This window comes from Saccopteryx leptura, chromosome 6 (genome assembly GCF_036850995.1).
Source record: "Saccopteryx leptura isolate mSacLep1 chromosome 6, mSacLep1_pri_phased_curated, whole genome shotgun sequence".
NCBI lineage: Eukaryota > Metazoa > Chordata > Mammalia > Chiroptera > Emballonuridae > Saccopteryx > Saccopteryx leptura.
In genome coordinates, this window is record NC_089508.1 from 38759381 (window position 1) to 38787115 (window position 27735).

The 27735-nt window shown below is 41.3% G+C and overlaps 1 protein-coding gene, 1 non-coding gene and 1 pseudogene across 2 annotated transcripts; 2 read left to right on the plus strand and 1 right to left on the minus strand.

Moving 5' to 3' along the window:
* Nucleotides 1–1602: 1602 nt before the first annotated feature.
* SNAPC1 (small nuclear RNA activating complex polypeptide 1) lies at nucleotides 1603–27462 on the minus strand. Its single transcript, XM_066343143.1, has 10 exons — nucleotides 27266–27462; nucleotides 23491–23650; nucleotides 23187–23327; nucleotides 22415–22519; nucleotides 18530–18688; nucleotides 17073–17135; nucleotides 16309–16371; nucleotides 13867–14017; nucleotides 8326–8424; nucleotides 1603–3736 (listed from the first exon to the last, which is right to left on the minus strand). Exons 1-10 carry the CDS (start codon nucleotides 27391–27393, stop codon nucleotides 3684–3686), a joined length of 1122 nt encoding a protein of 373 aa, XP_066199240.1. The 5' UTR covers nucleotides 27394–27462; the 3' UTR covers nucleotides 1603–3683.
* TRNAS-GCU (transfer RNA serine (anticodon GCU)) lies at nucleotides 4415–4489 on the plus strand. Its single transcript has one exon. It is a non-coding gene; the product is annotated as a tRNA-Ser (tRNA).
* On the plus strand, nucleotides 8670–9528 carry LOC136376691 (small ribosomal subunit protein uS5 pseudogene; annotated as a pseudogene).
* Nucleotides 27463–27735: the final 273 nt, after the last annotated feature.

A 27735-nucleotide genomic window follows, 5' to 3' on the forward strand; every position in this document is an offset into this window, starting at 1 on the left:
TTTCAAAGTTTAGCATTCATATCTTTGCATTTTGAAAGAATTATACAGTTCTCAGTATTTTTGACAAGTTGGTAATATTGTTCTGTATTATCTTGAATTTACAGCTGAGAAAAGGATTTAAACAAAAAGAAATTAATGTCTTAAGGATACACAGTGCATCAGTGGCCGAACTAGGATACAAATTTTTTACTTTCTAGTTTTTTAGTGAGGAAATTAGATAAATGAATTTTCAGTGCACTTCCTTATCATATCATTTTTCTAAAAATTTCCATAGAAGACAAAGTCTGTGCCTAAAATTTGGTTCATTATCCCTCCACAGGCAGTAAAAAATACCTTGCAGGTGGTACACTGTGTTTGTTTCAGGGAAAGAGCACTTCAGTTGGGTGTTAAAGAGACTGGCAGTGTTTCCCCCACACTGAATGTATCTCACAATTAGGAAACCTCTGAAGCATTAAGAGAAAAAGGTTATAAACCCAGGGGAGGTGTGCTTACGACATAAACCTACAACAGTACCTGAAAAGAAAAAAACACGCAAGGATTTCTCATACAGAACTGCAGTTTCAGGGTAGTCTCCTCTGAAGAAATAAATTATTTCCAAAGTAAAAAATATTCCCCTAATAAGCATCCATACAACCTCCATTTTCTTTACGATCCCACTTCTTTTTTTCACGGTTTATTTTTTAGATCCTCCCAGTGAACCTGGCATATAATGTTAAAACTACTATCCTTCCAATTCTGTACTTTGAAAAAATACTCATATACCCTGCTCACAAAAACTAGGGGATCAGGGACCATACAGATACTCCAGTACTTTCAGCCTTCTGTACAGTGCCTTTTTACCAATGAAATAAAAATTAGTTTTGCATTTCATTTGCATAATTGAACAACTTTCTCTGACTTGTCATTTGCTTTTCTGATATTCTTGTTTAATAAAAAAAATCAAATGCTTTTTTTATCGTTTCATATTCATTTTGAAATATCCCCTAATTTTTGTGAGCAGTATATTAAATTTCTGAAAAGTATTTTAAAATATAGCTTGTTTATGAACATTGCCACAATGCCTCATCCCTTACAAGTACTTAGTAAATATTTAACATTAAAATCATATATTTATGACTTTGTGTAGTTATAAGTTGAAAATGCAAATAGCTTAATAGGTAACTAGTATTTGAACACATTTTAATTCTGAAAACCCACCATTAAACACAAATATTTTCTATTTTAACTGTTCAATAAATTTCAATTTCACATTTAAAGCAAAGCTATCAAGTGGCTCACATATTTTCATACTATATTCACGAAAAACGTGTTTTGAACTAAAGCACTATACTGTTACATGTAACCACATAACCACTCCCATCTGCTTTAGTACAATTTTTTTCTTTTATCTTTCCACATTTACTGTTGTTCAGATTCAGGCTATATTCAACTGACAACTGCAAGGACAGCCAGTATAACGGGCAAGGACAGCCAGTATAAAGGAGGTGTCCCTTGCAAATCCTGTTCGTAGGAATGTAAATTGGCAGTCTTTTTGGAGTTCAATTCAGCAATAATTATCAAAACTTTATGTGTACACACACACACACATTCGGCACACAAATTCAAGTGCGGATTTATTCAACAAAAATACCAACATAAGTAAACAACATATACACAAAAAGGTCAGCCCAGCATAGCTGAAATAGTGAGAAATGAAATGAACCCACCTGTGCAGAAGAGGTAACTCAGCAGGCCTTAGACTGCCACCCTTGGGAAAGCTCACTGCAAGGCTGGCCTCTGGCTACTGGCTGGTGAACAGTGCCCTATACTGACATAAAGCTTTCCCCAAGGACCCAAACCTGGGTTTATGAAGCCATCATGGAACTGTTGCACTACAGTATATAACCCAGAGCCACCCCATCCTGAGACTCAACTGGTTTTAAAATAAACTTCCCTTATTGTTTAAGCCATTCTGAAATGGCTTACTGCTTGCAGTCTGAAGTATTCCTCTGTATTTCTGTTCCTGTTCACTTATGTAAAATGACAATGACATTACAGGCCAGAGTCTGCTCTTGTACCCCAGAGGCACCACGTACTAACTTTGTGAATGTGGGCACAGCATCCTGAGATAGTTTCTTCAATGTGAAATGGATGATACCTTGTATTTTATAAGTACTATTATAAAAAAAATAGAAGGCTACTCAATGTGTTAGCTATACAATGTTTGTAAACTTCAGTGATCGGACAAGTTCTAGCAAATAACCTAGGTATACAAGTGGCCAATACGGATCCACACCTCCAAGTGCCCCAACCCTAGAATATTGAAATCCCAGGAGCTCTCTCATATCCACATCATGAAAACTGCCCACTTATTACCAGAAACATCGGAAGTCAGTTATGGGACACAATTCTGTTTAGGAGCTAGTGTTATGACATAGATTATAATAAATGAAAGTTTTATTTGGGCTAGTGTTAAGTGTTTTGATCCTAAAAGATTATAGATATCATACATTGGTACTCATGGGACATCTGCAGAATTCCGGAATAGACAATGCTAGAAACCAGTCCAAGCAGAATCAACTGTAAGACAGGCTGAGCCCCACATGAGATGGAGATGGTCTGCTGTTGGCGGCAACATGGCTCGAGCAATTTCCCATTTAAATGTCCCAATGAGCCTGACCTGTGGTGGCACAGTGGCTAAAGCATCAACCTGGAATGCTGAGGTCGACAGTTCAAATCCCCGGGCTTGCCCAGTCAAGACACAAACGAGAAGCAACTACTATGAGTTGATGCTTCCCACTTCTCCCCACCCTTTCTCTCGCTCTCTCCTCCCTCTAAAATAAATAAAATCTTTAAAAAATAAATAGATAAATATCCCAAAGAGAAATTAACAGTGAGGCACATTCAGAAACCTATAGAATTTTTTTCTGAGTCCCAACTATTCTATACCAAGGACACATTCCGGAATTTCCACTCCCACTCTTAAAGGTTTTATCAGAAACAATCAGTATTTAAATGTTGCACTTGATGTATTTATTATGTTGTGTGTGCATGTGTGTATGGACAGATGCATACATATACATACACAAATAGAATGTATACATACATGTTAGACCAAAGGGAGCTTTAAAACAAGCACCAAAAATATTTAATTGATTATAGATGTAGAAACTGAGCTTCCTAAATTATCAATCACATAAGTTATTGACCAGGTAAATTTAATATACTTTAAAAATAAAACAAGTAAGGCAAAAACTTTAGTGCACTTAATCATAGAATATACAAAATAGTTAATATACATCATAAATCCATTACTAGATTTTAGGTATAAAATAATTAGCCATTTACAGCAATAAACATTAATATAAAAAAATTTTCCAATATATTACAAAAAATGTACTAACAGTATAATATCACGAAGTTTGTAGGAAATAGTAAAAATCTGCAAATAACAGAACTACTTCTTTTATATTCTAAATCAAAATTTTCTCTCCATTTATGCAGACTTCATAAAAGAAAACATTAATTATAAATTTGAGAACATTGTCACTATAAGTTTTTGTATTTTTATTCTAAAACTATGTTAAAGTATTGCCATTTCAAAAAAATAATCTACAGTTTCCCAGAAGAATTATTTTTAGTGATGGCAGTCTTCCTGTTCCATATACAAAACATTAATCTTTCCTCTGTCAGAAAGCTCAACTCTACGCCAGGCTCTTGGTTCTGACGTTCCTTTTCCTGTTGGGTGCAGTGACCTCTAAAAACATAAAATTAAGAAGTCTGTCAGGTGTAAAAAAAAATAGTTAATTGCTAACATACATTTAAACTATACAGATGTTTATCGGGTATTAAATAAGAAAGCCATCTCACACACTCACACACTCACACATACACATGCACACAAAGAATGACATCACAGCAAAGCTCCAATAAGAAATTGTAAACCTGGCCCTGGCCGGTTGGCTCAGCGGTAGAGCGTCGGCCTGGTGTGTGGGGGACCCGGGTTTGATTCCCGGCCAGGGCACATAGGAGAAGCGCCCATCTGCTTCTCCACCCGCCCCTCCTTCCTCTCTGTCTCTCTCTTCCCCTCCCGCAGCCAAGGCTCCATTGGAGCAAAGATGGCCCGGGCGCTGGGGATGGCTCCTTGGCCTCTGCCCCAGGTGCTAGAGTGGCTCTGGTCGCGGCAGAGCGACGCCCCGGAGGGGCAGAGCATCGCCCCCTGGTGGGCAGAGCATAGCCCCTGGTGGGTGTGCCGGGTGGATCCCGGTCGGGCGCATGCGGGAGTCTGTCTGACTGTCTCTCCCCGTTTCCGGCTTCAGAGAAATACAAAAAAAAAAAAAAAAAAAGAGCTGAGAAAACATTCAAAAAAAAAAAAAAAAAAAAGAAATTGTAAACCTGACATGTATATGATTTTTTTCCTCAAAATGATATTGCAGCCTGGCTGGTTGGCTCAGTGGTAGAGCATCGGCCTGCTGTGCAGGAGTCCCGGGTTCGATTCCCGGCCAGGGCACACAGGAGAAGCGTCCATCTGCTTCCCCACCCCTCCCCCTCTCCTTCCTCTCTGTCTCTTTCTTCCCCTCCCACAGCCAAGACTCCATTGGAGCAAAGTTGGCCCGGGCCCTGAGGATGGCTCTATGGCCTCTGCCTCAGGTGCTAGAATGGCTCTGATTGCAGCAGAGCGACACCCTGGATGGGCAGAGCATCGCCCCATGGTGGGCATGCCAGGTGGATCCCGGTCGGGCGCATGCGGGAGTCTGTCTGACTGCCTCCCCGTTTCCAACTTCAGAAAAAATACAAAAAAAAAAAAAAAAAATGATATTGCAAGCCCTGGCCAGGTGGCTCAGTGGTATCAGCCCAGTGTGTGAATAGACCAGGTTCGATTCCTGGTCAGGGCACAAAGGAGAGGTGACCATCTACTTCTCCAGCCCTCCCTCTCCCCCATTTCTGTCTCTCTCTTCCTCTCCCACAGCCATGGCTCGATTGGTTTGAGCATATCAGCCCCAGACACTGAGGATGGCTCAGTGGAGGCTCTGCCTTAGGCACTAAAAATAACTCCTTTGCAAGCATGGCCCCAAACAGGCAGAACATTGGCCCCAGATGAGTGTTGCCGGGTGGATCCCAGTCGGGGCGCATGCAGGAGTTTTTCTATATTCTTCTCACTGGGAAAAGAAAAAAAAAATTTTATAAAAAAAAAATGATACTGCAGTTGAAAACTTACTAATATAAACTCTGGTCAACTTGAATCCTACTTAATACAAAGTTATTTTGAAGTTGTTTCCCATGTGTATTCTCCCCGATAATTAGCATGAACCCAGAGTGCCTGATCTGAAAGGTACCTAGGCCAGTGCTAAGAGAGATAAAGTACCTAAATTTCAATTTCATTTCAATTAAACCTGAAAATATAACCCAAAACACTAAACCATACATCTTTCTGGTTACCACAGCAGACACCAGAACTAACACGCAGATGGGTGTTATCTATCTAGAAATAGTTGTAAACCCAATAGTTACTGGTCACTAAAAACAAAGAAAATAATAGAAGACACAAAAACATGAAACCCTTACTAAAAAAAAAAAATTAATATAGTCTGACCAGTGGTGGCACAGCAGATAGAGCATCAACCTGGGAAGCTGAGATCCCAGGTTCGAAACCCTGAGGTCGCTGGCTTAAGTGTGGGATCATAAACATGATCCCGTGGTCACTGGCTTGAGCCCAAAGGTCGCTGGCTTGAAGCCCAAGGTCGCTGGCTTGAGCAAGGAGTCATTAGCTCGGCTAGAGCCTCCAGATCAAGAACACATGAGAAGCACTCAATGAACAACTAAAGTGACACAACTACAAGTTGATGCTTCTCATCATCTCTCTCCCTTCCTGTCTATCTCTCTTGCTAAAAAAAAATAGAGAAAAAAGAAACTCTTCCTAGAAGAGCAGCAGCAGCCGGGACAGAGCGCTGCAGCCACGTGAACAAACTGTCCAGGGCACAGCAGGTCACAGGCCTACAGGCTTCTTCAGAAAGATGGAACTGACAAAATGCCTCATGTGTCTGAATATACCAAGAGGAGATTCATACAACCGAGGAAAAGTCTAGGGGTAAATCAGTAATAAGTACATAGAAAAAATAAATTAATAAGGCAAAAAAGTTATTAATTCTCCAGAGAAAATAATAAATGTACAGATTAAGGAAGAATCATAGTATATTACATGGCCCTACTGCCAATATTTTGTAAATGCTGAATACCAGTACAACTAAAATAATGATGATAGTGGGAGGGTGGGGGCTGGCAAGCACACGTGTGTTTGGGGTGAGAGGCAAATAATATAAGAGAATTAAATCCTCACCTTCCTCATTGGGAAGTCAATAGGTAATCCATAGAATTGAAGTATGAACAAATGGCAACATACTGTATTTTTTTGCTCCATAAGACGTACTTTCCCCCCCCAAAAGTGGAGGGGAAAATTCCCGTGCATCTTATGGAGCGAAAAATATGGTATTTTATTAAATATTTTAACACCATTTGGTTCAGAATATTTTTTTTTCTTATTTTCCTCTTTAAAACCCTACGTGTGTCTTATGGTCAGGTGCGGCTTATGGACCTGACTAAAATATGGTAAACGTTATTAGAAACACAGAGGTAAGCAGAAGAATAATTAGTAAAGAGTTAAAAGTTGTTGTCTCTGGGCAGTACTATATGGGAGTCAGAGTTTGAAGACTGGTTTCTTATAATGAGTATTATAAAATTATTTGAATTGTTAAATTATGTGCATATATAATTATGATCAATGAAAAACAAATTTTTAAAAATAACAGGCTGACAGATTTTGGGATAGGACTTGCCAGCTAGCCAGAAAGGTGTGTGTGGTGAACAGTTTACACATATAAAAGGCAGCCAGCAAGACTGGAGAACACAGTCTGAACCACCACCAGGTCATAAAGGACCGTTTTATGCTGATGTAAGCAGCCACAGAGCACTGTTTCCGAAGGAACAAACGCCCCCTTTTCACGTGTCTCTACTTTGTCTTTCACCTGCTTCTACAGCACCCTGCTTCTCTTCACCACAACGAACTGGCTTATTTTCCTCCCACACTAAACCGTAAGTTCCGTGGGGGGCACAGACTGATATTGTTCATTCAACAAATGTTTACTCAGGTCCACTGTGGGTAAATCACTGTGCTCAGATATACAATCACTGTGTTTAAAATAAAATGGTTTTTTGCCCTGGCCAGCTGGCTCAGTGGTAGAGCATCAGCCAGGTGTGTGGAAGTCCCAGGTTCGATTCCTGGTCAGGGCACACAGGAGAAGCGCCCATCTGCTTCTCTACCCCTCCCCTTCTCACTTCTCTCTCTCTCTCTCCTCTTCCCCTCCTGCAGCCATAGCTCTATTAGAGCTAGTTGGTCCCAGGTGCTGAGGATGGCTCCAACCACCTCAGTCACTAAAAAAAATGGCTCCAGGCCCTGGCCGGTTGGCTCAGCGGTAGAGCATCGGCCTGGCGTGCGGGGGACCTGGGTTCGGTTCCCGGCCAGGGCACACAGGAGAAGCACCCATTTGCTTCTCCACCCCCACCCCCTCCTTCCTCTCTGTCTCTCTCTTCCCCTCCCACAGCCAAGGCTCCATTGGAACAAAAATGTTGGCCTGGGCGCTGGGGATGGCTCCTTGGCCTCTGCCCCAGGTGCTAGAGTGGCTCTGGTTGCAAAAGAGCGACGCCCCGGAGGGGCAGAGCATCGCCTCCTGGTGGGCAGAGCGTCGCCCCTGGTGGGCGTGCTGGGTGGATCCCGGTCGGGCGCATGCGGGAGTCTGTCTGACTGTCTCTCCCCGTTTCCAGCTTCAGAAAAATACAAAAACAAACAAACAAACAAAAAAAAAAGGCTCCAGTTGCAATGAAGCAAGGTCCCCACATGGGCAGAGCATCACAGTGGGATTGCCAGGTGGATCCTAGTCAGGGTGCATATGGGAGTCTGTCTCTGTCTCCCCTCCTCTCACTAGAAAAACTTTAAAAAATAAAATAAAATGGTTTTTAAATTCTTATAGTATGTATCTGTATATCCCTATACCTAAGTGTTTGAAACATAAGTGGCACCCAATTAATGCTTGCTGAATGAATACAGAGCCCAAATGAAAAAAAAAAAGTCATTAGGTATTATTCCTGATACATATTATATTCATTATCATTGATAGATTGCCCATCACTACTATTAAGCGTCCTGATTAATGGTAAGATTAATACTGAAATTCTCCAATGTGCCAAAGATAAAAACATAAGGGCCAACCACCATGCTCTTCGACGGTTCTAAACCTTAGTGCTCTATGAGCAGAGCTTTCCTTCAGTAGTCTGACCAAATTTCAGCTGTACCTGTTTCCCTGTGACTTCCGTTCCCCTCATCCTCTTCTATAATTACAGGCATACTCAGACTTAAACATTCATCTTCCTTCTGTACATTCTGGGTGTCATCTGGAAACAGATGGAAAAATGAGTTTATATGAAAGCAAAAAATGCGAATCTTTGAGAAAAAAATTTCATATAAATGATGTCATTATTACAACACAAAAATGAGGTATTTAAACTAAAAGCTAAAATTATAATGGTAAACAAATAAATATTTGTATTTTAAAATATACATCTTTTTTTAAGTACTAATACATTTGTATCTAGGGTTTAAAGTAGTCTAATTTGCTTCCTTTCAAAGGAAACACCAAATGGCAGATGAACACGGTGCTGCAGAGAGACCCAGAGGCCCTGGGGTCCCTGGAACGGGAGGCTGTGGCAGTTTCGCAGTGGCATCCAGGCTGAGGCTGCAGCTGGTGTCGGTGTCGGGCTCAGGGCCAAGGCCACAGAGCTCAGAGGCAAGGACAAGGAGTGGACCCCCGTGACCAAGTGGGGCCATCTGGTCAAGAACATGAAGATCAAGTCCCTGGAGGAGATATATCTCTAATCCCTGCCCATCAAGGAATCTGAGATTACTAACTTCTCAGATCATCCCTCAAGGACAAGATTTTGAAGATTGTCCCATGCAAAAGCAGACATGTGTTGGCCAGAGGACACAGTTCAGGGCATTTGTCGCCACTGAAGACTACAATCACCATGTTGGCCTGGGTGTTAAGTGCTCAAAGAAAGTAGCCTCTGCCATCCATGGGTCCATCACCTTGGCCAAGCTCTCTACTGCCCCTGGGCAGCAAGGCCACTGGAGGAACAATATCGGCCAGCCCGCACCATGCCTTGCAAGGTGACCAGCCGCCGTGCTTCTGTGCTGGTGCGCCTCATCCCCACCCCCAGGGGCACTTGAATCATCTCAGCCCCTGTGCCCAAGAGCTTATGATGATGGCCGGCACTGACAACGGCTAACACCTCAGCCAGGGGCTGCACTGCCACCCTGGGCAACTTTGCCAAGGCCACCTTTGATGCCATCTCTCAGACCTACAGCTATCTCACCCCTGACCTCTGGAAAGAGACTGTGTTCACCAGGTCTCCTATCAGAAATTCACTGACCATCTTGTAAAGACCCACACCAGAGTTTCTGTACAGAAGACCCAGGCTCTAGCTTTGGCCTCCACATAATTTTATACAAAAAAATAAAGTAAATTAAGCCTATAAAAAAAAAAAGCAAGACTTTAATTCTTCCATTAAAGAAAATGGAAGAAAAAGGAAGAAACAAAATTGGTCAAACACATATATCTTATTCAATGTTTTTCACACCCAGCACAGGATATATCAGGTAATAATCATGTATGTTACTTCAACTTATTAATCACAAATGTAATTTTAATGTTAATAGCCTTGTTTTCAAATGAAGACGCTTTCTTTTATCACCACATATGCTTTACAGGAGTTCTCTAGTCATAATTTGCCACTGACTTTCCATTTTCCAAAACATTGGAGGTTTTCTAATCAACCATCTGCTGCCTGAAGAAATATCCTACACAAATTTATCAGATACCATTGTCATACCAGGTCTCATTTAGCACATGACTTCCACGTCCCAATCCAACCCCCACACACAGTCACTCTATGTTCCTTATGTCTCCTTATTCTTCTCCACAACATTTTTACTGCCTGATATATTTTATATTAATTTGTTTCTTTATAATCTGCCTCTTCCCATTAGCATGTAAGCTTCACAGGATAGATTTTGGTTTAAGTTGATGTACTCCAGCACTTAGAAAATTGGCCGGAGAGATTCAAGATGGCGGTAGAGTAGGGGGAAGCAACACTCACCTCCTCCTAGGCCAAACTGGAATTACAACTAAAATATAGAGCAATCAACCTGAATAACCACCTGAAGACTAGAAAAGTGCCTGGTATATAGTAGGTCCTCAATAAATATCTATTAAATGATTAAATATGGACTCAATTATTTTATAATACAGTATTTCATACAGCACATCTGTCAGTAAGCACCTGTCAGCATAGGAAGCAACAAATTAAATGACAATGAGTTTAAGCTTTCTGCTCTGAACACAGGTACACTGGGATCTTAATGGAGTGCAGTTTATAAAGAGATTGCTCTAAGATGGAGTTGAGTGAACCGCAGCAATAAGCTTGATTAACTGCATTTTTGAGATATAGTATTTTTACACTAAATGAATGTTTAAAAACTAAAAAGCAGTGTTTTCTAAAAGCTCTTAAAAACAAACACAATTCTTTCTCCCCACCCCCACCATGTAGTCAGGAATCAAATAGTGAGCACACAAAACTTGAAGGTAGTTATCTCAAAGTCCACTTATTAACTACAGCTTGTAAGCTTCGGTCACTGGAATGTTTCTCAGGCTGTTAACCAGAACCTGATTACATTTATTTCTCAGATAACTGAAAAGAATGGCCAGTTTCTTAAAGCAGCAAAAGGACAAATAAATTGCTATAAGCCTGCACAGAGAACAGAAAGAAGACGCCCACCACAACAAATGTGACAGAAAAACTACTTTAAAAAATAAAGACAGAGCTGACATAAGAACTGCAGCATGAAGCCATCAGTTTAAAGAGAAATTGTCCCACATCCTTATGGTATTCCTGGATAAAATCATTATACTTAGAAAACCCCATAAAATACTACGATCATGATAACCCTGAGTCATAGAGAAAATTAGGTTCAGGACACATTGTTTCAACAGAAGAGCATAAAAAAATTTTAGGCCTGACCAGGCGGTGGCACAGTGGATAGAGCGATAGACTGGGATGCCGAGGACCCAGGTTCGAGACCCCGAGGTTGCCAGTTTGAGCGCAGGCTCATCTGGTTTGAGCAAAAAAATCACCAGCTTGAACCCAAGGTCGCTGGCTTGAGCAAGGGGTTACTCGGTCTGCTGAAGGCCCGCAGTCAGGGAACTTATGAGAAAGCAATCAATGAACAACTAAGGTGTCGCAACGAAAAACTGATGATTGATGCTTCTCATCTCTCTTCGTTCCTGTCTGTCTCTATCTAATCCCCCCTCTCTCTGTTCTTGTAAAAAAAAAATTTAGTATTTTTCTAATTATAGAAATAATAAATGTGCCTTGGCCAGGTAGCTCAGTTGGTTAGAGCATCATCCTGATATGCCAAGGTTGCAGGTTCAATCCACGGTCAGGACACATATGGGAATCAACCTATGAATGCATAAATGAATGGAACAACAAATCGATGTTCCTTTCTCTCTCTCTCTCCCTCTCCCCCCTCCCCTTTAAAAAAGAAATCTAAGTGATAAAAGTACATTATGGAAAATAAGAAACATATAAAGAATGTTTTTTGGGGTTTGGTTTTTTTTTTTGTATTTTTCTGAAGTTGGAAACAGGAAGGCAGTCAGACAGACTCCCGCATGCACCCGACCGGGATCCACCTGGCACGCCCAACAGGGGGCGATGCTTTGCCCATCTGGGGCGTTGCTCTGTTGCGACCAGAGCCATTCTAGTGCCTGAGGCAGAAGCCATGGAGCCATCCTCAGCGCCCGGGCCAACCTTGCTCCAATGGAGCCTTGGCTGTGGGAGGGGGAGAGACAGAGAGGAAGGAGACGGGGAGGGGTGGAGAAGCAAATGAGCGCTTCTCCTGTGTGCCCTGGCCGGGAATCGAACCTGGGACTCCTGCACGGCAGGCCAACGCTCTACCACTGAGCCAACCGGCCAGGGCTGTAATATGTTTTAAAAAGATATCAACCAGAGTAATTAAACTTTTTAAGAGTAAATTTTGACACTTAAATCATTAACCTCAGTTATCCATAAAACTAATTCCCCAGAGGATGTCAGGTAGGTAGTTTTACTATGCTCAAAGCTAATCACGTGGGATACAATTATAAGTAATAGACTATTGCTCAATCTCAAAACAAATAATTATTAGCCATGCAGCTTGAATACAACTTACTTAAGTGCATGTCTAATTTGAGCTCCAGATCCACATTTCAATTACCTGAGAGACAGCAAGTGTAACAGTTAAAGATTCAGGCTTGGATTCAGACAGACTGCCACTCAAGCCTCAGCTTTATTTATTAGCTAGGTGACCTTAAGACATGTGAAGAAAGTTGAGCAGATGATAAAGTTACATAAGATTGTCTTCACCATTTTATCATCATTACTATTACTGATATCCTTCCAGAAATGAGCACGTTATATTCTATGAATACCAAACACGTATAGCCAAAGCTTAAGTAAAAAAAAAAGTTAGTAACGAATCAATATTCCTAGGACCTATTTGTGTGCTCAATAGCTTTTATAGAAATTGAGCTTGAAAAGGCAGATTGGGGGCATATGTCCCCCCTTCTCCAAAACGGAATCTTCATCCTGTGATTCCTGTTTCTGTTAAAGGCACCAATATTCCCCCAGCTGCTTAAGCCTTAAGCATCCTTCTCTCATTCCTCTACAGCAGCCTCTATATTTGGTTACCTATAGATATACACTGGCTGTCATATCTATTCATCTGCTTATCTAATTCCTACAACCACCTGGCCAGACACTCATTACTCCAATACAGCCTTTCACTTAGCATTCCTATTTTCCATTTCTTGCCACCTACCTACCATGCTGCTCCCAGTAGTAGCTAGGATTGCATTTTATGTTAGGCATTAAATATTTACTAATATTTCTAATGGTCCTTTTTTCCCCTGAGCCTGCTAATCAGACTCCAACTTCATGTATGGTGAATATATATTATTTATATAATTTTTGGCTTGTTGGCTCAGTGGCGAGAGGGTCGGCCTGGCATGCGGACATCCTGGCTTTGATTCCCGGTCAGGGCACACTGGAGAAGCAACCGTCTGCTCCACTTCTCCTCCCTTCCTCTCTTGCAGCCAGTCGCTCGATTGGTTCGAGCGTTGGCCCCAGGTGCTGAGGACAGTTCAGCTGATTCGAGCATCAGCCCCAGAAGGGGTTGCCGGGCGGACCCCAGGCAGGGCACATGTGGGAGTCTGTCTCTCTATCTCCCCTCCTCTCACTCAAAAAAAGAAAAGGAAACTATTAAAATACAGTTATTTCTTCAAGAACAAAATACTAAAGGTAATTTTATAGACATATATTACAAAAGAAAGGCAGATATAACTTAATTAGTACAGTTAGAGGGAAATATGGTTTATAGAATATTATTTATCATACCTTATTCTAGAAGTTTGTTTCACACATAGACAAAAATACTAACAAAGTATGATCTGCAGAATTCTAAACTGATTCTATAACTATCTATATCACTTTGAACAAGTTATATTATTAATATATATGGGCCAAAATTTCATCATCTATAAAATGATAAATTTCATGACTCCTAGGATCCCTTTCAACAGTAAGATTCTAAGAATCTAAGATAATTCACTTATTTTTAATATTAAATCTCACAAAGTTCTCAAACAAGTATCTAATCCTTTTTAAAAACAAAATATCAGTGAGGGGAGATTATAAATAAGACCCTTTCTCCCTTGCTGAATCTCAAAAAGACTAAAAAGTTACCTCTTTTCCTGGAAGACATCGTCCTTTCTGCTAATTTCAATGGTTCTTTGCTTCTTTTTTTCCTGGGAGCTTTGATTTGTCCTTGACCCAGCGCAGAATCAGAGTCAGAAGTGTCAAGTCTGACTTGACGATGCCTCCTTGACCTGGAAGCCTTAGGAGTCAGGAATCCAATTAATCACAGGGAATTACAAAATAAATCCAACTGATAAAGGCAAAATACACAATCACAGATGAGGAAAAATTTACAGAAATATTTATTGTTAGTACTTTAACAATATTATACTGGCTGACTTAGTACTTGTCACATGCATAGCCTCTATAATCTTCACAGCTGCAAAGTTCTGTAGCCGTCATCACCCTTGACTCAAGCTCAGATAAAATACAGCTGCAGATGCAGCTGCATGGTCGGGAAAAGGAGACATAAAGGACAAGTGCTGTGTCTTACTGCCTAACAACCTATCCTCTATTTGAAATGCCACAACCACCGTATAAGATGCACCCAGTTCTTAGACCCCAAATTTTTTGGGGAAAAGGTGCATCTTATATATGGGGAAATGCGGTAGATATGTTGAAAATCTACATAGGGAATAGAACCCCATTTCTCAGCCTCAAAATTAAACAACTGACTTCCTCCTGTAGCGAACAGGGGGTGTGCTCTCTGGAGAGTCTAAACCAGAGAAGCTGGGGGCTGGAGACTGCTGTAGCTGAGGAAGGGAACAGAGCCCCCCACTGAAACAGGGAGGGTCAGTGGAGCCTGCACAGGAACGGTGAGCGCCGCGGCCGACTCCCCCACGAGGCTTCCCAAACCACGGCCACCGGGCTTAGTTTCCTCCCCCCAACTCAAGGAACGGAAGCTTGCTACCTGGTAAAAATGACTAGACCCAGGAAAAAGAAATACTTGAGATTAAAAAGCTGTATCTCCACATGACCACTCTTAAATATAATCTGAGGATCTTCAAACATTTGAAAAAGCCACTAAAATAGGAACTCCAGGGGGAAAGGAGGAAACATCAAAAAACTGAAACATCCACAGAGATAAGATAGTGCAATGAGGAATAAAAAGACAAAGAATATGTTTAAGTAGAAAAAGATTCAGAGAATAAGAAAAAAACATTAGTAAGGGAAAGTGTCAGCAAAAATTTAAAAATTCAATATAACATTCAGAAGACAAAGTTTAAGAAATCTGGCTGAGCCCTGGCCGGTTGGCTCAGTGGTAGAGCGTCGGCTCAGCGTGTGGATGTCCTGGGTTCGATTCCCAGTCAGGGCACACAGGAGAAGTGATCATCTGCTTTTCCACCTCTTCACCTCCCACAGTCATGACTCAATTGGTTTGAGCAAGTTGGACTGGGCACTGAGGATAGCTCCATGGCCTCTGCCCTCAGGCACTAAAAAAATGTCTCCATTGCTGAACACTGGAGCAATGGCCCCAGGTGGGTAGAGTACTGCCCCCCAGTAAACTTGCTGGGTAGACCCCAGTTGGGGCGTATGTGGGAGTCTGTCTCTCTACCTCCCCTCTTCTCACTTAAAAAACAAACAAACAAGGCTCTGGCCAGTTGGCTCAGTGGTAGAGCGTTGGCCTGGCATGTAGGAGTCCCAGGTTCAAGTCCCGGCCAGGGCACAAAGGAGAAGCGCCCATCTGCTTCTCCACCCCTCCCCCTCTCCTTCCTCTCTGTCTCTCTCTTCCCCTCCCACAGCCAAGGCTCCATTGGAGCAAAGTTGGCCCGGGTGCTGAGGATGGCTCTATGGCCTCTGCCTCAGGCGCTAGAATGGCTCTGGTTGCAACAGAGCAATGCCCCAGATGGGCGGAGCATCGCCCCCTGGTGGGCATGCCAGGTGGATCCCAGTCGGGCGCATGAGGGAGTCTGTCTGAGTGCCTCCCCATTTCCAACTTCAGAAAAATACAAAGACAAACAAACAAACAAACAAACAAAAACTCTACCTGAAAAAAGGAAAATAAAAGTTCAAGGAAAGAAAAAGGAAAAATAAAGCAAAGAAGTCTATCAAAGAAACAGAACAAAAGATTCCTTCAAACCAGAGGTTTTCAGATCAAAGGACGCCCACCATGAGAGCCAAGGACAATGATGGAAGAAAGACCTACACCTAGTTACATTTTAATGAACTTTCAGAACTCCAACGATAAAGAAAAAATCCTAAAACTTTCTACCAACAGGAATAGAAAATTGGGAAGACAATAAAGAACAATGGCATCAAAATTCTGGGTAAATACCTTAACTAATTAAAAAAGAAAAAGTTGAAGGCAGTTGCCTCTTGTGAAGAGGAACACAGGGGTGGGAGGTGGTGGAGCAGGAGAGTGTTGGGTTAAATAAGCTAGTATTATTAGAATTTTTAAACTGCGTACATGTATTACTTAGATGAAAAACAAAAACATAATTTAAAAAGCATCAAGTCAATTTCTAAATTCTTATTAAAGAAATAGCTTACCGGAACAACAACTGAAAAGGCCTTTGATTTTATTTTTGCTAATACTTCTGCCCTTTCACATCCCTGGAAGGAAAAATACACAGAAAAGGGAAAAGTTAAAACACATACCATTAAGTAAAATTATGAGTACCCACAGAAATCAGATTTTAGACAGTAATAAGATACAAGAAAATTAACACTCATTGAACACATATTAAGTGAAGTCACAAACACACCACCACATTCTCACAGCAGGTGCCATGATACCATTCTCATAGCTACTGATTGTTTTCATTCAGGATTTAAGGAGGATAATATGAACGAAAGCTTGGTGATGAAGCCATTCCCTCCTTCTCAGCCTACGCCCAAAGATGGCTCCTTGTCTCATTCCCTAAGATGGATGAAAACTCCAGAGACAGGAAGCAGTACTGAGTAGCTTGAGCTCCACACCAGCTGAAAGGCTGGCAGGAAGTGAGAAAAGACATATTACCAAACCCTTGCTCTAGCCCTGTAAGAATTCAAGGCACTTCCAGCATCATCCTTCCCTTCCTCTGCTGACCACTGTTCACTTCCTCACTCCCCATCTATCCTTGATGTGGTCTTACACAAGGTTTCTGGTAAAGAACAGACTAGCTCTTCACAAAGCCCATGTGTCAGGATTCTCTAAGATGCTTTTTATAATAGTGACCAAGGATCATAATGTTTAGCATACAAAAGCACAGCCACATATAAAATAAAACCAAGCTAATCAACCATAGTAAGCAGTCATAGTGAATTTTTCTGACCTCTGATTCTTGTGACTTTCCTTCCCTCTTTTCTTCTCCATCTTTAACTTTCAAGGATGGATTCTGAAAGAGCAAAAAATTTATATATACACATTAGCGATGAAAATGAACTAAAAATTAATTGCAAATCAACTTCAGAACACTGAGAATCATTTACTTAATTACTGGAAAACTAAAAGATCATTTCACCTTATCAGAGTATGGTTCACCACTTGACATTAAGACCATGGTTAAGTTTCAGAATAATTCTAAAATTTATCAATAAAATGCCCAAATCCTCCTAATGAAGGATAACATGTACTTTATGTGGTAAAAAAAAATTGATTTATTCTCCTTTCCTTTTCGAGGTCTTAGTAATGCTCATTAAAGATAGTTTATTATAAAAGAGTACTATTCAAATATTCTAAAATGTCCTATCTCATTAAAATACTATAAATGTGGGCAGGGGAAGCAAACTATTTCCTTCTCCCCAAGACTGTCATCTCCTCATCACTTTCCTTGTATATTTTTTTCTAAAATTAATTTGAGCCAGCTCCTTTTATATAATGGAAAGCCAAAACACGACAACAAATTTTTCTGAAAAACAGTATGTAAGATAATACCTACCTAGCAAGTGAGAAAACACACATTATCACAAACACAGTAAGTTATCGGAAATTGCCTATTTTTATTTTACTTTTTATATTTTTTAAGAAATAGTTACTAAAATAAGATGGAGTAGTGTTTCAAAGGTACATTTAGCAGGGCTGGACTTTAGGTTTCCAGAGGAAACGGTCTCTCCAGCTGAAAAGGTTAATGTGGACTGCGGGTAGCTCCAGCTCCGGTATCTGGACCAGAAAACGACTGCAGATCTGTGCTGAGATCTGTAAACGGAGAAACCAAGGCTGGCGGAGCACAGCGGGAGAAGCCACCACGCAGGCCAGCTACCTGCTGCCGTGCAGCAAAGCGGGACCGGTGCCACCTCACCTCTGACTTTTAAGAGAAGCTGGATGTCTGGAATTTTATGTAACGTCTACAAATATTGAAATGTTAGCAATTACTTCAAATTTTTAAAACACAATTCAGATCAATGCCATGCCAAACAAAACACACCTGTGTGCAGGATTTGGCCCAAAGACTCCCAGCGCACAACCTCTGAAAATTCTAAATTACAAAGATCCCAATAAATCTGTGGTTTACCAAAATGACTCATCCCTCTATAATTATATATATAATTTAATTATGTATTTTCTAATTGTTTTTAACTATAGTTATTTTATTATATATGTAACATATATAACATGTGTTTGTAAGGTTAAAGAACATCACACAGCTAGTAAGTGACTAAAGGTAAAAGCCCTCTAAATCTTAGCTCCGCAGGAACGTGGCCACTCAGCGGGCCCGCCTCTCCGCAGTATCGCCCCCTAGCTGTCGTGTACAGTGCAAACGCAAAGGGGAGGTCGCCAAAAGTCACATACCTTCCTGTCTCTGTGCCACTGCTGATGCTCCAGAACTATGTTCTTAATGTTATCAAAAAAATCATCCTTTATCAAGCTGAGGGCTTTGTCTGGATTGGACTTATCAGCTGAAATGACATGTTTCATGTTCTGATAATGGTCATGAACATTCAGCATTTCCTAAAGGTAAAAAGATGAGTCTGTCTTTTATTTCAATTTTATACAAGAAACTTATAGGCAAAACCAGCCCAAAATAAAATGACATTCCAAAAGTGACTGTGTTGATAAGGAAAAACATACTATACTATATTGAAAATAAAATAATCATGTAAACGAAATAGTACAACTTTATTAATAAACAGGCTCCTTTCCAGGGGTATGGAGTCATTCAACTCAATAAACATTAAATATTAATTGTATGGGAAAAGACTAATTAGTTAATAAAGGACTGCATTCCTGAATATAAAAAATTATTTGTAAATATCACTACTGATAATTACTAAGATCACATTTTCATTTTATATTGTCATACCAAATACATTTACATAGTTCTTTATGCTCAGTTGCCAGTTCCTGTATAATGACTCACCGAATCCTCCACAGAAATGTGCTTTCACAAGTCTCAAAGCCTATGTCCCTATACCCATAAGCTTCATCATTACTTCAGTGTTAAGATTTAGATGTAGGCCCTGGCTGGTTGGTTCAATGGTAGAGCATCCGCCCAGTGAGTGGATGTCCTGGGTTCAATTCCCAGTCAGGGCACACAAGAGAAGTGGCCATCCATCTACTTTTCAACCTCTCCCCTTCCTCCTCCTCTCTCTCTCTCTCTCTCTCTGTCTCTTCCCCCCTTCCACAGCCATGGCTCGATTGGCTGGAGCAAGTTGGCCCCAGATGCTGAGGATGGCTCCCTGGCCTCCACCTCAGATGCTAAAAATAGCTCAATTACTGAGCAGAGCAACACTCCATATGGGCAGAGCATTGCTTCATAAAGGGGCTTACTGGGTGGATTCTGGTCCAGCATATGCGGAAGTCTGTCTCTCTGCCTCCCCTGCTCTCACTTAATTAAAAAAAAAATTTTTTTTAAAGGACTTAGATTTAAAAAAATAGAGGAGATTCATGACACCATTTGAGGCACTCAATTAGAACTTCCTCCCCCAGAAACCTTCAGCCAAATGGGCTGATGTATGAGATAAGGAGAAAAACAGTACACTGCAGGCAGACTTAAGAAATCAAATAACACCAATACTGGGACTTGGTTCAAAGATCAACAGGGAACTACTGACTCTTCCTTCATAGGTGGCCACTACAACATCTGAGTCATCCCTAAATTAGGCTACATGATTCATTCCTAGTAGTTCAAGAAATCAAAAAATGCTCGTAGTGGCGAGTGCTCATATTTGCAGATCTTCAAAGAGGAACGTTTTACAGTTTGCAATGTGCTGTACACCCATTATTTTACTACATGCAGTACAATACAGGAGAAAGACCACTAGTTGGACCTGGTTTGGGTCTGAGTTCTGTCACTTGCTAGATTGTGACCTTGGGCAAACCCCTTGATCTGAGAATCATGTTCCACATTTGTACAAAATTAAGTAATGCCGCCTAACCTGCTGCAAAAATATTAAGTGAGCTTATACAAGTGAGAGTGTTCTGTATAACATAAAGCATTATACAAAATTAAAGTGTGAAGAAATAAAAGAAAGTTCCAGGATTTGAGAACCTTATAGACTTGGACATTCAAATCCCTTACTTTCTGCAAATTACTTAACTTCTCTGACTCTGTTTCCTTGTTTGTTTTTTGTTGTTTTTCTTAAGAGTCGTTTATGAAAACCGGGACAGTGAAACAAGGAAGGGTATCAAATAAAAGAAGCAACAGGATAGTCTGGGTGGGGCTGCTTTGGTTCTCTAAAAATGTTATCACAAGAAATGTGCCCAACCTGGCCAGTTGGCTCAGCAGTCGAGCACTGGCCAGGCATGTTGAAGTCCCAGGTTTGATTCCCAGTTAGGGCACACAGGAGACGTGACCATCTGCTTCTTCACTCCTCCCAATTATCTCTCTCTCTCTCTCTCTCTCCCCCTTCCTGCAGCCATGGCTCAAGCAGATGGAGCAAGTTGGCCCTGGGTGCTGAGGATGGCTCCATGGCCTTGCCTCAGGTGCTAAAATGGCTCAGTTGCCAAGCAGTGGAGCAGCGGCCCCAGATGGGAAGAGCATCACGCTGTAGAGGGCTTGCCAGGTGGATCCTGGTCAGGGCACATGCGAGAATCTATCTCTGCCTCCCTGCCTCCCTCTCACTTAATAATTTTTAAAAAAATACAAAAAAGAAAGAAATGTGCCTAGCCCGGCTGCTCGGGCTTGGAGATGAGGGGGTTAGCCAGGGAGAAGCTGCTGCTGCCCATAGCTCCCCTGACTGCAAATCTCATGGAGTCCCTTAGTTTAGGAGATGCACACGTATGGAGGTAGAAGAGGGGGTAGGAGAAGAAAAGGGAAAAGGGAAAAGGGAAAGATATCATGGAGAGAGCATGTACCTCCTTATTTTTAAAATTAGGAAAATAGCATCTCCTCTGCAGGATTACTATGATTATTAGTGATATAACACACAGTACGTAAAACATGTAACACAGTTCTTGGCACATGCTGAAAATAACACATGATGGCCATTATTATGATTGTATAAATTATAACAACAGACTTAGAAATGAAATAATTAGCTGAAGACCATATTTAATTACCAAAGTTAGAATTAAAAAACATGTTTTGATACAGTATTCTATTCTCTTCATTTTATTATGCCTCCTTACCCACAAAACTAGAACTAATAAGTGGCAGAATCATGACTAGAATTCAGGTCTGCTAACATGGAGACATAAAAATATTTGCAAGAAGTAGACAGAAAGTAGAAAAGTATTAAATTTAAGAATCATCAATTCAAAGAGATCAAAGGCTATCCAAGGATAGGACAAACAGAATCAACAGAAGTATTGAGAGAAAATACTCTCAAAGATCTGTGGCAAACCAAAGATCTGAGATAAAGTCACACAGACTACTTCCTCGAAAGATCTAGGAATAGGCATTTCACAGCCTGGCCTTGCTGACGCTCCTCCCCAATCAACCTGAAAGAATAGGCCATTGTGCATCACCCCAGCTCTGTTCTCTTAAATCTTCCTAGTTTTCAATGGTGGGTTTTAAATAAGCAACATAAAATGAAACTTAGGAAATAAATACATTCTGCTGAAAATAAAACTAGCCCTGGCTGGTTGGCTCAGCGGTAGAAGATCGGCTCAGTGTGTTGAAGTCCCAGGTTCGATTCCAGCTCAGGGAAGTGACCATCTGCTTCGCCACACCCTGTTCTCTCTCTCTACTCCCTCCCACAGCCATGGCAGATTAGAGCAAGTTGGCCCTGGGCGCTGAGGATGGCATCATGGGCTCGCCTCAGGTGCTAGAATATCTCAGTTGCCAAGCAAGGGAGCACTGGCCCTAGATGGGCAGAGCATCGCCCCATAGGGGGTTTGCGGGTGGATCCTGGTCGGGGCACATGCAGGAAGGAGTCTGTCTCTCTGCTTCTCACTTAATAATTAATTGATTGATTATATTAAAGTCGCTTTAAATTCTTGTTTCATAATCTATATAAAATGTCAAATACAAATGGTGGTTTCAGTAGCTGAACCTAAATATCCTGGGTCCCAGTCTTTACATTTTTATCACTATTTCAAGGGCCATTCGATAGGTTTAAATGCATTTAGAATGTAGTAGTTCTGATGCTTTAGAGAAAATAATATGTATTCTATGACTGGTTAAAATCATTAAAATATTTTCAGTATCCAGTAGACAAAAAGTATAACCTCAATACACAGTTAACAACAACAAAAAAATTCTTTTTAATTTCAGGAGAATAAAAGCAAATTTACCTCCAATACATCAGAAGTGATCAGTTTCGTTACACGATCATTTGGGTCCTTAAATTCTTCCGTAACTTCAACTCGCTGAACTTTTTTCTTCATTCTACATAACAGCTACACAGTAATGAATGTCTTTTAAAGTATATCTTTTTACTTTAATTTATGGAAATATCTAAGATAGCAGCAAAAATTGCCTACCAGTAAACATGGATAAAACAAAAACAGCACTATGTACATTTTTATTAAATAAACCATTTTTCAAAGACTACTACACTTTTGAAATAATCCTTACGATGCCATGCCACGTGCTTACAAATTCAGATGAGATTCAGAGAAGTCCCATTTCTGCCAGCTGATGGCAGAACCAAAATTAGAATCTAGTGCTCTTTTAATCAAGTTTCTCAACTGCCACAAGGTCAAAGAAATATCATATTTCATTAGTGGAAGTTTCAACTTCTCACCAACTGACATTACATTCCCTTGGTCCTCTTTCATAGTATCCTTTCTGATGTTTGAACAAAGAAATGAGCAAACGCAGATGCTCGTTAATGTCCTCTTCTACCAGTCCACTTAACAGATGGCACTCGGAAACACTGCAGTTACAAGCAGAGACTGAAATTTTGTTTGCAGGACAAAAGTAATCAGAAAGCATTTCCTACTATTTTAAGAAGCTTTCTACAAGTAACTAATATTCTTTCCACATCATGGAGACTGAGTTACTTTATGGACAATAAAGTATAATTTCTCCTTTTGAAGAAACAATCTATTTTAGGTAACATACCAACTTGGGCATTGCTGTATAGTGAAATGCTTTGTCTAGTCGAAGCTTCCTAAAAATATAGGCTGCATCAAAATGTTGTGCATTTATCAATTCTTGTTGAAATTTTAAAACTTCATCCCAATCCTTCAGAGCAACTCTAATCTGCAAGTAAGAGAAATAAATAAAGTTGTTACTAAATGTAAATCTTCTTTCACGGGTGTTTTATAATTTTGAAGCACTGGCATCTCTTTACAAATCAGTTCGTTGTAAAAATATTGTACCCACTTCATGTTTCTGCTAGAGGAAACAGCTCATCAAATATTACCTTTTGCTTAGGTTGACACAGTTGGGTGTTATATAATCCATAGAGCAGATACAAAGCACCCACTCTGATCTGGAAAGTGTATGGAGGTAAAAAATATCGCCAAGCCAAAGCCAACGCTTCTTTTGTAAATGTGTTCTTTTCTAAATTTCTCATTCTACCACTAGAAAACAAAGAGAAAATATGTTATGACTTTAAGTAAATAAGTAGTAAACAAAAATTAGAGGAGGCATATTCTAGCAGCTGCTAGAAATTGATGGATATCCCTCATCTGATCTCTTCCTAATTCAAGCACAAAAACCTAATCTTCGGTTGTGTTTCTTCCACTGAGGCATGGGCATACAGTAGGGAAACATCATGCATATTCATAAAGCCTCAACTTGCTGAATTAAGGAGCAAAAGGAGAAGAGTTAAAAATTATTCCTAGTAAAGAATTTAAAATATTGCCTGACCAGGTGATGGCGCAGTGGATAGATCATTGGACCGGAACGCAGAGAACCCAAGTTCAAAACCCGGAGGTCGCCAGCTTGAGTGAGGGCTCACCAGCTTGAGGGCAGGCTCATCTGGCTTGAGCGTGGGATCATAGACATGACCCCATGGTCACTGGCTTGAGCCCAAAGGTCGTTGGATTGAAGCCCAAGGGCGCTGGCTTGAGCAAAAGGTCACTTGCTCTGCTGCAGGCCCCTCCCCACCCCGTCAAGACACACATGAGAAAGCAATCGATGAACAACTAAGGAGACTAAGGAGCCACAATGAAGAATAAATGCTTCTCATCTCTCTCCCTTCCTGTCTCTATCAGTCCCTGTCTTTGTCACCAAGAAAAAAAGAAAAAAAGAATTTAAAATATTTACTATATTAAAGTAACCATGGTTATGTTATAGAATAAAATACACAAGCTACATGCATTTCAATATATAATAGATATTTTTCCCAATACTCTCAAGGATTCACACTACAGCTCATTTGTCCTGGGAACACACAGATAAAAAAGTTAAGAGACCACAATACAATGTAACCTACCCCCCCCCCCAACAATTCTTCAGGGCAAAGGTCACCAGAGTAAAGAAGGAGCAGGATAGGAAAGCAGGCTCCACTATATTCCCAAAGGCTGAACTCTTCGAACAGTAAATACAATAAAAGAATGCAAAAAACCTACTGTAAGTATAGGCAACCAAAGCAACTTCTAAAGAAAATGCCCCACTCCTCAAGTGGTCTCTACTTTTCTTCCTCATGTTAGTTTATTCTCATTAGCTAAAAAAGTGAGGTAACCCCAGCAAAGTGTTCCTGAACTACCACTTTCCCAAGAGGGCTACAGTGAAAGATCATGGGTTTGGAAACAGGCAAACATACAGGTTTTAATACCTACTCTACCACCTACTAGCTGTGTGATCAGGGAGAAATTACTTAACCTCCTTAAGCCTCAATTTCCTCATCTATAAAATATCTACTATACAGGCTTTTTGGAGTTTTTCTATGGATTAAATATATTAAGGTATAAATGCATTACATTAGTAGCCATTAAAATGTTAGTTTCTTGCCTTGACCGGGTGGTTCAGTGGATAAAGTGTCGTCCCAGCACGTCACAGATTTAACCTCGGGGCAGGGCACTTATTGTACAAGAAGCAATCAATGAGTGCACATCTAAATGGAATAAATGGAACTGAGAGTTGATGCTTTTTTTCTCTCTCTCTCCTCTACTTTCTCTTCCCCTTCCTCTCTCTCTCTCTCTCTCAAATCAATGGGAAAAAAAAATTTTCTCTCTTATCACTAATTGTACAACAAATGTCTCTCCATCCTCCATCCCCTGCAATGTACAAACCATGTAGGTAATAATCTTACATCAACAGAGAGGAAAACGAGAAAATTTACATTTATTCAGCAAAACAAAATTTTAATCACAAGAATTCATTCAGTCAGTCAATTATTTAGCCTTTTCAATATTATACTGATATATGTACCTTGCTAACTATACCAGATCATCTCGTCCCTGTCCTCACATAGCTCTAAAGGAGGGAAATTTTTTAAATAATAGCAGTAAAGGACATTTATTAGGCACATAGAGTGCACTTAACATATTTTAATCAGGTCATTTAATCCTCAAAACTACAATATGAGGCATTAGCATTGCCCCTCTTTTACAGGTAAGGAAGCTCACGAAAGTAACCAAAAGTCAGTTAGTGGACTTAATTCAAATTCAAGCAGTTGGGCTTGTATCTCTGCTCTTAAACTCTAATACTATCTTTTGAACTGCACTCTTACAATAGAATGTGGCTAAGTCAAGAGATAAAATAAGGCCCTGGCCAGCTGGCTCAGCGGTAGAGCGTTGGCCCAGTACCTGGAAGTCCCGGATTTGATTCCCAGTCAGGGCACACAGAAGAAGTGCCCACCTGCTTCTCCACCCTTCTCTCTCCTTCCTCTCTGTCTCTCTCTTCCTCTCCCACAGCCAAGGCTCCATTGGAGCAAAGTTGGCCCTGATGCTGAGGACGGCTCCATGGCCTCTGCTTCAGGCGCTAGAATGGCTCCAGCCTCAACAGAGCAATGCCCCAGAAGGGCTAGGCATTGCCCACCTGGTGGGCATGCCGGGTGCATCCTGGTAGGTCGCATGCAGGACTCTAGAAAAATACAAAAAAAAAAAAAAAAAAGAGAGAGAGAGAGAGAGAGAGCCTGACCAGGCAGTGGTGCAGTGGATAGAGTGACAGACCCAGGTTCGAGACCCCAAGGTCGCCAGCTTGAGCACAGGCTCATCTGGTTTGAGCAAAAGCTCACCAGCTTGGACCCAAGGTTGCTGGCTTGAGCAAGGGGTTACTCGGTCTGCTGAAGGACCATGGTCAAGGCACATATTAGAAAGCAATCAAGGTGTCGCAAAGAGCAATGAAAAACTGATTGATGATTCTCCTCTCTCGTTCCTGTCTGTCTGTCCCTGTCTATCCCTCTGACTCTCTCTCTCTCTCTCTCTCTCTCTGTTAAAAATAAATAAATAAATATATAAATAAATAAAAAAGAGAGAGAGAGTTAAAATAAGCAGAATGCTATAGGAAAAAAAAAAAGGAGCAGTACCCCTTAGTCTAGAAGGCAAAGGAAGGCTTCCCTGAGGAATTGCCATTTGAACTTAAACCTGAGTGAAGAACAACGTGTCCAGGGAAAAGGAGCTGGGGGAAAGCTCCAGGCTGAGCAAACGCCCGTAGAGGCCACAAATGCCCGTAGAAGCCTGGAGCAAGAAAGTGAGTGCACGGAGATTGGTAGCGAAAGCTGCAGAGAAGGGCAGAGGCCAATCACAGAGGGTCTAGCCACCATGTTTAGGGAATTTGACCTGTATCCCGAAGGCAATGAAAACCACTGAAGGGTGGCAAGGGAGTGTCAGCATCAAATTTGCACTTTAGAGAAAGAACTCTGGTTGTTACAGGTAAAATGAATTCAATCGTGCGTTTTGTCTTTGCTTAGGTGTTTCTTTCGTTTTTGAAACATGGAGTTCTAAGAGAACAAGACTTGAGGAAGGCAAACGATGGTGACCTAGGTCAGGCTAGGGCAGTGGAGATGGAGAGGAGAATTTAGAAGGTAAGCCAGGCAGAAATATATATTCGGGAAAGGGCCACAAAAGGATGCAACCGAAGCCAATGAAATCGCCCTGGGAAACCCCTGCAGAGACTGCCATTTTCCTAAGCCCTTCCCAGGTGCCGCGAAGGGTAGCGGAGGTGGATGGGGGCGGGGAGGTATCAACTACCTACGCCTCGTCTGAGCCGACGCCGGGAGAGGCGGGTAGCGGACCAGAAACACCCACCAGAAGATGGTCCCGAACTTCATGGTCCTCCAGAGCTCCGTGAAGTCCTCGAAGCGCACGCTGTCCGTCTCCTGGAAGCGGCTGAGCAGTGCTTCGCAGTCGGCCTGCAGACCTGGAGGGGTCCCCATGCCTGCAAAGCCTGCACACACCACGAGCCGTCTAGGCCCGCGGCGGTCGCCGAGGAAACCCGGACCGGACGCCCCGCCTCCTACGACGTGACGCACACGCGTTCCGTGACGTGTGTCGGCCCCTTTAACTTCACCTCACCAGACCCACCTAGCGGAAAGGATGCTTACTGCACGTGCATGGGCGTGTTCAGTTCGGCTCTCAGTTAAAGGATTGAGATCAATTCTTTTAATTTCTCTGAAGAGGTTTATATTACAAGTGTCCTGTGAGCCCAAGGAGGATTTTAGGTCTACATTAGGCTAGCTTAGAATAATTGGCTTTCCCTTACTATCTCTCCTTTAAAG

Coding starts and splice junctions, on each gene's coding strand:
- SNAPC1 (XM_066343143.1), bottom strand. CDS start 27,393: ATGGGGACCCCTCCAGGTCTGCAGGCCGACTGCGAAGCACTGCTCAGC. Junction 18,689..22,414: donor TCACTTCTGATGTATTGGAG/GTAAATTTGCTT, acceptor TTTTACCTTTAG/GAAATGCTGAATGTTCATGA. Junction 17,136..18,529: donor AGTGGCACAGAGACAGGAAG/GTATGTGACTTT, acceptor TTGCTCTTTCAG/AATCCATCCTTGAAAGTTAA.